At 56.2% G+C, this 10,868-nt stretch overlaps 1 protein-coding gene across 1 annotated transcript; it reads left to right on the top strand.

Moving 5' to 3' along the window:
- Positions 1 to 2,770: 2,770 nt before the first annotated feature.
- LOC119696280 (serine/threonine-protein kinase pim-1-like) lies at positions 2,771 to 4,605 on the top strand (the record flags this gene model as incomplete). Its single annotated transcript, XM_038126005.1, has 4 exons — positions 2,771 to 3,076; positions 3,217 to 3,267; positions 3,473 to 3,839; positions 4,505 to 4,605. Coding segments are annotated over exons 1-4 (825 nt in total), but the record flags the coding sequence as incomplete, so codon positions are not given.
- Positions 4,606 to 10,868: the final 6,263 nt, after the last annotated feature.

Raw genomic sequence — 10,868 nt, 5'->3', positions numbered from 1 at the left:
TGTGGCAGGAGGGGGGAAGGGGGAGGGATGGGGAGAGAGGGAGAGCTTAGGGAGGAAAGGGCCAAGAGAGAGTTCCGTCTCCCTCGCACAGCTTTAACAGGGAGATTCAAAGTGGGCGCGGAAAAAGACTTGGGCCATTGGGATTACGGATACATGACACTGCAGGGGAGGATCACAGGCTGGGAACAAACCGCACATTTTCCAGGGGTGAGACAGAGCATACCACTGAACTAAAATGTAACACCACAGATGGACTTTGGCACCTTCTTCAAAGGCAGGCTCCACAGCGAATTTGCAGAGTCCACAGCCAGGGACACGCTCCCAGATTTGGGCATTGCACAGCCTGACCAGGAGCCAAAGGCTCCCCCTGTCTGGGGTGGGTGCAGCTGATTCTTCAGTCGGCTGCCCAGCTGCTTTTTGGCAGGGCTGGGCGGATGGGCTGGGTGGGTATGAAATGGGAGTTGGCTCCTGGCCCTGCCAACAGCCCCCAGCACCCACCGTGGCCTGGGCTGGGGCTGGGGCTGGGGCTGGGGCAGCCAGGCCGACACAAACAAACCCCCATGGTGGGAGCAGAGGTGGGACTCCAGACCCTGTGCATGGCTGCCTTGCTTTGCAGGCGAGGAAGGGCTTGGGCTGCTCCAGTCTCCTTAATTGCTTTGGGATCACCTTTATTTTGGGGGTGAGTGCAGCGGGGAGGAGAGAAAGCATGGGCTTCCTTCACCTGTGGGTGGGTTTTTCTCTAGCACGTAGGGGTTGGGCCTTCATCAAGTGCCTGACAGAGAAAGGAGTTTTTACCTTTTTTCTTGTTTTCCCTTTTTGTCTCTAATCTCTTTTCAACAATTTCATGATTGTTTTTCTAGAGGAAGCGTTCTAGGTGGTCCAGTCTGGATCAGGACATGCTTGGGAGCAGCTGTGGTGTGGATGGCTGGTGCCCTTGGAGAAGGCTGAGCATGTTATAAATAAGAAGCTTGACTAGGCCAATATTCAAGCAGCAATCAATTTATTAATTAAGGTGGTAAAGTATGAGCAAAACAGCGCTGGGTACAGTGGGGGAAGTTTTCCCTCCAACTGCACACCGATGGTTGGGGCGTACAGATATTTATAGGGGCACACATAAGCTTTTTTTCAGCAGTTTCTATTCCTAATTTTTACGTCACAATTCTATACACTATTGTGAGTTAGTTTTCTCAGGATGTACCCCAGAAAGGAGTGTCCCCAGATGGTGGGGTCCGACTTCCGAAAGAAGAAAGAGGTCTCCCAGCTGGTGCGGTCCAGACTCCAGATGTGGGCCCACCTTTTAATTGCAAAGACTATAAATCTCATAGCAGTGATGTCCAGCTTCCCTTGGTCGAAGCTATCAATCCTTGGGTTGATGTTCATCTTCCTTTCTCAAGCTGCTTTTTACTGTTTTGCTAAGGTGTTGAGATAAGCATATTTTCTTTACATATATTCAAAATTTATATTTTCAAAGTTCCTTACTACAAACAATATTCTAAAATTATACTTCAAAAGGTTATTATTGCAAAGCTGTTTAATCCTTAGCTACGTGCAAAAAATTCCTGTCCAGTAGCAACATCCTTAAAGCTTTAATTCGGATGCTATAAAAGTTAATTGCAAACAAAGGATAAGTTCAAAGGCCTTCTTCCATGTTTTACTCCCTCATTTATTTTTTTGGAATTCATCCTTTAATTGTCCTATGATCAGTTTCCACACATATCACAATCACAAGCACACATGCTGCCTGTATGTACCTGACACGAAACACAGCTTTGTATCTCACAGACAGCAGCTCCACCTTGTTCTCCAGGAGAGGTTCCTGAGAAGAGCAGACAGGAGAAGATTCCTGGAAAACTGAAACAGCTTTCCAGAAGTGAAATGAGAATGAAAGAAACATCCAAGATGGTTTCCTCCATTGATTTCGAGGCTCCCCTTGCCATGTTGCACTACTTCTCCATCCCATTCATTCCAAATGCACCTCACCTCTCAGATCGGTGACTTGGCAGTTTTAGACACTCTCAAATACCATGAGCTACACACAGTTTTCCTCCCCCTGTTTGTTCTGCAAAGCAACACTGGAGATGGAAGTGCAGTGCTTGGCTCAGGTCGGAATCCTGCAGCAAGGGAATGTGCCCTGACAGTGTTTGTCCCTCGGCAAGGACAAGGCACAGCAGCCACCGAGGGGATTGCTCTGCCCGTGGGCAGGAGTCAGGACTCTGCATCTGGGCTCAACGCTGCAAAGTTGCCGTGTTTGGACAGACTAAGGGGCTGTCCCCGGGCGCGCGGGGCTCGGCCGTGGGGCTCGTGGGGCGAGCGGGGAACGGACACGGGGACAAACGGCCCCGGTGCTTCAGTTGCAGCGGCAGCGGCAGCAGCGGCGGCAGCAGCGGCAGGAGCAGCAGATTGGCTAACGCAATCTTCTTCTTTCTCTTTCTCTTTCTCATTCTCTCTCCCTCCCTTTCCCGCTGCCGGGCACCCTTCTCGCGGGGTCCGTTTCCCGGCGTCCCTCTCCTCTCCCCGCCTCCCTCTCCCCCAGCCGGGCCGGGCCATGCCCCCGGCCCGCCCCCGGCCCCGGGCGGGGCTGCCCCGTCCCCGGCCCCAGCCGTCCCGCCGCGGTCTCGCCTCCGCCCGGCTCTGGCCGTACTGGCGGTGGCGCTGCTGGGCGGGCATCAGCGCCTGGGGCTGGGGCGGCATCGCCGCCCTTTGGCTCCGCCTGACCCGAGCCTGGCCCCGGCCCCGGCCCCTCCCGGAGCCCGCGGAGGACACACGCGGCATGGCCGCTCCCTCCGCCTCCGCCGCGGCTTCCCCGGCCCGAGCTGCGCCGCTCGGCAGCGCGGCCGCCGGCCCCGAGCCTCCCGTGTCCCGTTCCAAAGAGCGAACGTCTGGGGATGGCCGGCCCGGGGCGGTTGAGGGGCGCTCGGGGGCCGTTGCTGGCCCCGGGCCGAGCGCTGACAGCCGCGTCCCGCCCGCAGGGAAGGCGCAGGAGGCTCTGCTGCAGCGCTACCGGGTGGGTTCGCTGCTGGGGCGCGGCGGCTTCGGCAGCGTCTTCTCGGCCACGCGGCTCTCGGACGGCGCCCCGGTGAGCGGCGGGGCCGGCGGCGGGCGCAGGAGGAGGGCGCGGAGGGGGAGGACGAGGCGCAGCAGCAGGAGGAGGAGGAGGAGGCTGGGTCTCGGCAGGGCGGGCGGCGAGCTGAGCCCGCTGGTGCCCTTGGCTTGCAGGTGGCCATCAAAAGGGTGCCGCGGAACCGCATCCGGCACTGGGACGAGCTGGTGAGTGAGCGGGGCCAGCGGCAGAAGCCGGGCCGTGCCGGGCGGGGATGAGGCGGCGGCCGGCAGGGTGGAAGGCGCCAGGACGCCTGGAGGGGGAGCGGGCGTGGGCCCAGCGCAGGGCGCAGAGCATCCCGGCCTGGCTGAGGGCTTCCCCAGGCCTGGCACGGCATCGGCCCCCGCTGACGGCATCGTGCTCCTCCCGCAGCCCGACGGCAGCAGCGCACCCCTGGAGATCGTGCTGCTGGCCAAGGTGTCCACCGGCTTCCCTGGTGTCGTGCAGCTGCTGGAGTGGCTCGAGCTCCCCAACAGCATCGTGATGGTGCTGGAGCGGCCAGAGCGCTCTCAGGACCTCCTGCGTTTCATTCGGGCACGGGGGTTCCTGTGCGAGGAGGTGGCGCGGGAGCTGTTCCGCCAGGTGCTGGAGGCCGTGCGGCACTGCACCAGCTGCGGGGTCCTGCACCGCGACATCAAGCCAGAGAACATCCTGGTTGACCTGGCCAGCGGGCAGGCCAAATTGATCGACTTTGGCTGTGGCACCTACCTGCAAGACACAGCCTACACTTACTTTGCAGGTGAGCCTACACAGGGCTGTGCTCCCGCTCCTGGCATCTCATGGCCCGACATCTCCCAGCCCAAGCTGGCTGTGGCAGCGGGCATTCTCCCTTTTGCTGCCAGGCAAAGGCAGGGGACTGAGCCTTCAGCTGGCTTGCATTTGAGCCGGGCTGGGTGGGGAGGCATCTTCCAGCCCTGCTGGCAGCCTTTGCCAGCCATTCTACTCTGGACTTGGGCTGGGCTGGGGCAGCCAGCCTGACAAAAACCCCCGTGGGTGGGGGTAGCAGAGAGGCGCAGCCAGCACCAATGCACCAGCCCGTTTGGAGTGAGGGCGAGAGGAAGGGCTCCCACTGCTGCACTCGCCCTGACTGCCTTGGCTTCATAATACTTTTGGGGCAATGCAATGCAGGCAGGGAGGATAAGGGCATGTTTTTTCCCCAGTACTGAGTGGCTTTTTCCTTTGCATGTCATGGTCAGGCCTAGCCAGGGCTTCCACTGCCCTCTTCCGACACCCGTTTGGCTTCTTTTGCAACCCTAAGTTTGTACACTTGGAGTCCCAGGTGCTGGCGAGAGGGCAGTGGTCACCCTGTGTGCCACTGATGCAGCCCCTGCACGGCCAGGGGTGCTGGGGCCAGGCTCTGGGAGCAGCAGCATCGCCCTGCTGAACTCCATCTGTATTCCATAGGAACACTGTCCTACAGTCCCCCGGAATGGACCCGCCTGGGCCGGTACCAGGGCGAGGCAGCAATGATCTGGACGCTGGGCATCCTGCTGCACCAGATGGTCTGCGGGAAGCACCCTTTCAGGAGGGGCCGGAACATCAGCTGGGGCCAGCTCTCGCTGCCACCACGGCTCTCTCAAGGTGGATCCTCTTCTCTGCGCACGGGGGGAATACCCGTGCCGGGAGGCAGCAGCGGGCTCCTGGGCATCGCGCTCTGGCAGCTGCTGAGGAGGTGGCCCATGTCCTGCTCTCCTCCAAAGCCAAGAGCTGATGGGAAAGTTTAGGCCCAGCTCTGAGTGCATCCAGAATGGCCTGGGCATGGGAGTAGTGGGGCAAAGCAGACAGGAGCCTGCTCTAGCTGACCGGCAGTTTGTGGTTTCTCTCGCCAGCGTGCCAAGATCTGATCAGGCGGTGTTTATGCATGCACTTCTTGGACAGGCCCTCATTAGAAGACCTGTTCTGTGATCCTTGGGTGCAGGGTATTCCTCCGCCGTAGAAGAAGGGAGAGAGCCACAGGCACACTTTGATCCAGGGCCCTGGTAAGTTCCAGCTGCACACATGCCTTGGCCATCAGAAGCAAAGGAACCCAGAGCTTTTTGTGCTGCCTGTGTCGCTGCACCGGGGTCATGGCATGGCAACACGCAGCCCTTGTGCTGCAGCTGAGCTGCTCTGCCCAGCACTGGTGGCCGCCATCCAAGCTGGTTCTGCTTGTCCTGGTTCCCTGACAGCTGGGGCCCTGGGCAGAGCCCTGACAGCCTGCTCTCAGCCCAGGGAAGGAGAAGGAGCCCCTGGAGAAGCTCTACCAGGTGGGGCTGCTGCTGCTGCTGGAGCCAGCGAGGATGACCTCAAGGATGACCTCAAGGATGACAAACTCTTCCTCAACCTGGCCCCCAGCAGCTGAAGGTGATGGACTTTGATTGTGGCACCTTCTTCAAAGCCAAACTCCACAGGGAATTTTCAGATGAGTCCACCCCTAGGGAAATGCTCCCAGATTTGGGCATTGCCCAGGCTGGCTGGGAAGCAAAGGTTCCCCCTTTGCTGGGGCAGATGCAACTAAGTCTTCAGTCGGCTGCCCAGCTGCTTTTTGGCAGGGCTGGGCGGATGGGCTGGGCTGCTTACGCAATGGGAGTTGGCTCCTGGCCCTGCCAACAGCCCCCAGCACCCACCGTGGCCTGGGCTGGGGCTGGGGCTGGGGCAGCCAGGCTGACACAAACAAACCCCCATGGTGGGAGCAGAGGTGGGACTCCAGAACCTGTGTGCAGCTGCTTTGCTTTGCAGGCAAGGAAGGCCTTGGGCTGCTCCACTGCCCTTGTTTGCTTTGAGATCAGCCTTGTTTTGGGGGGCAGTGCAGGGGGCAAGAGAGAAAGTGTGGGCTTCCCTCACACCCATGGCTGGGTTTTTCCCTAGCGTGTAGGGCTTGGGCCTTCCTCAAGCCCCTGACAGAGATAAGAGTTTTTCCCTTTTTTCTTGTTCCCCTTTTTGTCTCTAGTCTCTTTTCGATCATTTGTGTTTTGTTTTTCTAGAGGAAGCGTTCTAGGTGGTCCAGTGTGGATCGGGAAGTGCTTGGGAGCAGCTGTGGTGTGGATGGCTGGTGCCCTTGGAGAAGGCTGAGCACATCGTTTGGGAGCAGCTTTTCTTGCAGCCCTGGATGGCGTGAGGTGGGTCCCTGTCTGCTTGGCCGGGTGGGATCAGAGCTTTTGGGAGATGGCAGCGAGCACAGGGGCATCTGGCTCTGGGCAGCTGCTGAGGGGCTGGATGTGCCGTGGCCGGCTGCAGGCTGGGCACATGTCCTGCCCTCCTGCTCTGCTCCCAAAGGCAGCAGTGATGGGCAGCTCTGGGCACAGCTCTGGGCACGGCCAGCGTGGGCTGGGCACCGCAGGCGTTGGGACGAGGGCACAGGAGCCCTCGGCTGACGGGCAGTTTCTGGTTTCTCTCCTTGCAGCCGGGCTCCGTGGGTGCTGAGGCTGCTCTGGCCTCTGCCAGGGCTCTGCTGGGCTCAGCCCTGGGCACAGCTGGGCTGGCTCTGCCCTCACGTTGCTCTGAGAGCTTTGCATCAGACGAGCCCGTTCCGAGCACAGCGCCTGAGCTTTCTGCTTTGGCAGGTGAGTGAGACTCTCCTGCAGGCCAAGAGATTGCAGCTGGGGACACACATGCAATTGGCAAGAACCCAAACTCTCCACAGTCCCATCTAAACGCCTGCATCTCCCCAGGATGTTTTGTCTGTCCCATTCTTCCTTCTGTATTGGCTGGAACCGTGCAATTGCTCTGTCTTCCTCCTCTAGAAGTGCCACGAGTGGGCCAAAGCTGGCGAGTGGGCCGTGTTCCTGAGGCAGTGCAGTCTGGAGCTGAGGGATGGAGAACTGCCCTTCTGCGCGTCCAAACCAGAGCAAAAAGCCGTAGGTGGGACTTCTTTGAGTCTTTAAGAAATCCCTGACAGTTTCAAGGGGAATGTGCAGCTCCTAACAGGGTGAGAAGGAAGGTCATCTTCTAAAGGATTTGGGATTTGACAGAGTTTTGATTCCCAGTCCTGCTTGGAGCCGGGAGGGCACAAAGCAATTTCCTCTTGCTTCGAGCGCAATTGAAAATAACAGGGTTGGAAACAAAGCCCAAAATCTTTTAAAAGGCTGCTGAGGTCAGTGAGATGGATCCATGCCATCGGCACATTTACAAAGGAAATAACGGAGTTCTCTTTTTCAAAAGATCATTTACCTCTTGATGCAAAGTTACAGAAGTTTTTTCACTCACACTTAGGTTTTATTTTTATCTTTTCCAATTTATCTCATTTTTTCCCCCTTTTTTTTCCTTTTCAGTAGAAAGCACGTCCTATCCCAGGAATGTCCTTTGCTCCTGTGTGGAGCAGCTCCCTTCCTGCTGGCTGAGCTGCTGAGGCAGAGCCCGGCAGCTCCTGGCCCTGCAGGGCTGAGGCTTTTCCCCGTTGCTGAGCACAGACTGATGGAGCAGCACTGCTGACCACGGGCACAACACAGAGGGACCAGGAGCAGCTGCCTTTGTCCACGTGAGGCTCCAAGGCCCAAACTCTGAGCAGCCAGGCCTGGAAGAGACTCGCAGGCTGCCTGTTGCCTCTGCTGCCCCACGTCTGCCTGGCGCAGCTTGGCTTGGGGCGGAGGGAGAACAAGGGGCAGCTCCCTGCCAGCCCCAGCCCAGGGAGCCCTCCAGCCCCGGGGCTTGGGGCACTGTCAGCACCTGCTGCTCCAGCCAGCGCTTCTGCTGGCCCTGACTGCAACAACCAAATTGGGGCTGATACCGAGGGAGCAGCAGCAGGGCCTGGATCTGATCCCTGACTCAGGGCCAGGGCTGCACAAGTGACCCCAGCAGCAGCAGCAGCAGCAGCAGCAGCATGGAGCTGACTTTCAGCACAGCCCCTGGCCTTCTTCCCTCCCGTGTGCAGCGGTGTCACAGCAGCCTGAGGCACCTGGGAGCCCTCAGTGCCAGCAGGGACTTGAGATGGCAGCCCTGGGCTCCTGGAGGTTGTGCAAGGAGCAGAGCTGGGGACTCCCTGTCCATGTGGAGCTTCCAGCTGGAAAGGCTGCTGTGGCCAGGCAGCTCCAAGGGCACAGAAAGGAGGGTCTGGACCACTGGATCTGTGCCTGTGCCACAGTCCTGGGCAGCAACCAGCGAGCCCTGGGGAACAGAAGGCACAGCAAGAGGGACAAAAGCAGGCAAGGTCAGAGACTGGGAAGAGCCAGACCCGGGAGCAGGAACAGCTGCTCCATTGCACTCTTGGAGAAAGCTCTTGGCTGCTCCAAAGCGCTGAAAGGCATCAAGGGCAGAGAGGAGGCCACAGCAAACAATGCTCCTGTTTCCACGCCCTCCCCTCTCCGTGTCCCAGGAGGAATTGGATGGACTGTATTTGCCTCTCCGAGTCGTCTCGTTCAGCATGAGCAGCTCAGCACCAGGAGCTGAAGGAGCTGAGCAAGAGGGAACTTTTTGAGCAAAGTCATGCTGCTGAAATAGACCTAGCTGAATGCAGCGGGTAGAATCATGGAACCACAGAATCCTTTCTGTTGGAAAAGAGCTCTGAGCTCATCCAGTCCAGCGGTCACCCAGCAGTGTCAAGCCAAACCTCATCCCTGAAGTGCCAAGGCCTGGACAACAGCCCTGAGTGAGGCCTGAACAGCAGGCCCTGAGGCAAAGGTGACCTCTGGATGAACCTTCCAAGCACAGGTTATCTTTGTACCTGCTCACTAATGAAACAGGCATGGTCATTAGCACTGTGATAGATGTATCCGCTCATTAGTGAAGCCAGTATTGACCTTTCTGTATTTAGAAGCCAGACAAGGCCATGAAATCTGCCATCTGGCCTTGTTTGGGGCTGTATGGTCAAAGTCAGCTCCCTTGCTTCCTCCTTGAGCCCTGGCCAGGCTTTGGGAGGGACCCAAGAGGAGGATGAAACCAGGTGTTCCCAGCCTAGAAGTGCTGTCGGTTTGTTCATTCAGCACTGTCAGAGCTGGGCCCTCTCACAGCGGGGCTGGAGCCTCAGCTGTGGCTGGAGGCACCTGCAGCAATTCCCAGTGTCCAGGAGTGGCTCTGCAGCCCTTGGCTGTGACGGCTTCCCCCAGCTGATGTGTGCATCTGGGGAATGGTAAAGCCTGTGGGTAAATGGTGCTGGATCTTCCTGAATCACTGCAGGCAATATTTGGTGGTGATGGTTGGCTGCATTGCTGAGCTGCTCCTTTGGGGATTCTTTGCTGCTTTGAACTGCAGGAAATGACACTGATTCCTTCCGTTGGAGTCTGTGTCTTTGGTGCCCACTGGTGAAAGGAAACTGGCCCAGTCTGGCCCGATCCCAACAAAATGTCACCTGTTCAATGTCAATGTGAGCAATCAGTCCCATCAGAAATTCCCAGATGGGAAGCCCTTCCCTGGAGTTGGCTGGCTCTGGAGCGGGCTGAGGTCGGAGCACCGTGTGAGCAGTGGGGCAGTGGGTTCAAAGAAGCTGAACCCCTGGGTGTCTTAAAATGCAAAATCCAAAACTTGCATATGAAAGAAGGAGAAGAACTTGTGGGTTTGGGCAGACCAAGATGAATTTCTTAACAGTACATTGGAAGCAGCAGCTTCAGAAGGAACAATTATTGTTGGAATGCTCAATGCTCCCACATGGAGCAACAGAAGAAGGTTTTAATCTTGAGCTCACATGCATTTGTGCAAGTGAACTATTCATGTAGTAAATAACTATATACATACTAATAGTATAAGACCCTAATATGAATATTTTATATACATTTATCTATTTTTAAAATACATGTCTCTATATATGTGTGTATATGTATATATATATATATATATATATGTCTATATCTTTCTGTTTATATTAATATCTATATTTCTATATAAAATAATAAGAATGGGAAATAGTGATGACATTACTACCGTAATTTGGTAGCTTTGGCTGCCAAATTTGGCAGCAAATTGGCAGCAAAATTGGCTTTGGCTTTGGCTGCTCAGGGATGTAACACTGAATACCCTACAGAACAGGATTGCTCAGGACCCTAATGGCAGTGGTAAACTTTGGGAGAGTGTATCCAATGAAAAAAGGAGGAAGGGATGGAATTGGCAATTCTTACAGGGTTTGCTGATACTGTGATGCAGAGAGCTTTGTCTGGTACTGTGAAAAATACAGTGATTGAGACTGCAGGGTTTTTCATGTACCAGACTATCCTCAAGCTGCAGGATTGGTTGAACGGGAGAAGGGGTTGTTAAAAGAGCAGTTGAAAAGATGAGGAGATGGGAACCCGTCCCCATGGAGAAGCCATCTCCCAGATGTGCTCCATACCCTTAACAATGGCCCACTGGAGAAATGGAAACCCCCTGGCTGTGCACGGCTGCACCCAATTTGCAAATACAGCCATGGACAGTGAGACTTGGACTTGCTGGGCAATTGTTCTGGCTGTGATGGCCCTGGCAGGCCCTGGCACCTCAGAGGCTGCAGGGCTGGACCTTCATGCATTGGAAATAATTAGGATAAATGCAAAGCAAACGAGAGCTATCAATACTGAAACAGGAATTCAGATTCCTCCAGGACACTTGGGTTTGGTAACTGCTGGCTTGGAGCTTGGCCTTGCAAAGCGTTCATGTCATGGCAGGAGGAATTGATGCAGAGTATCAAGGAGAAATGTCAGTCATTCAGTTGAACAATAGTGAACAAGATTGCATTGTTCAACCCCGTGAGCAGGTCTCACAATTATTGATCTTGCAATTTGGAGAATGATTGTGCAAAAGGAGATCCACCTCCAGTCCCCAGCGTTTGTGGAGATGAAGGGTTTGGATCCAGCAGTCCTAATAATGGAGCCAGAGTGTGGGTGCAGAG

This window comes from Motacilla alba, unplaced genomic scaffold (genome assembly GCF_015832195.1).
Source record: "Motacilla alba alba isolate MOTALB_02 unplaced genomic scaffold, Motacilla_alba_V1.0_pri HiC_scaffold_28, whole genome shotgun sequence".
Classification (NCBI taxonomy): Eukaryota; Metazoa; Chordata; class Aves; order Passeriformes; family Motacillidae; genus Motacilla; species Motacilla alba.
The sequence above is the reverse complement of the archived record's forward strand: the minus strand, read 5'-3'. Positions and strand labels throughout refer to the sequence as shown.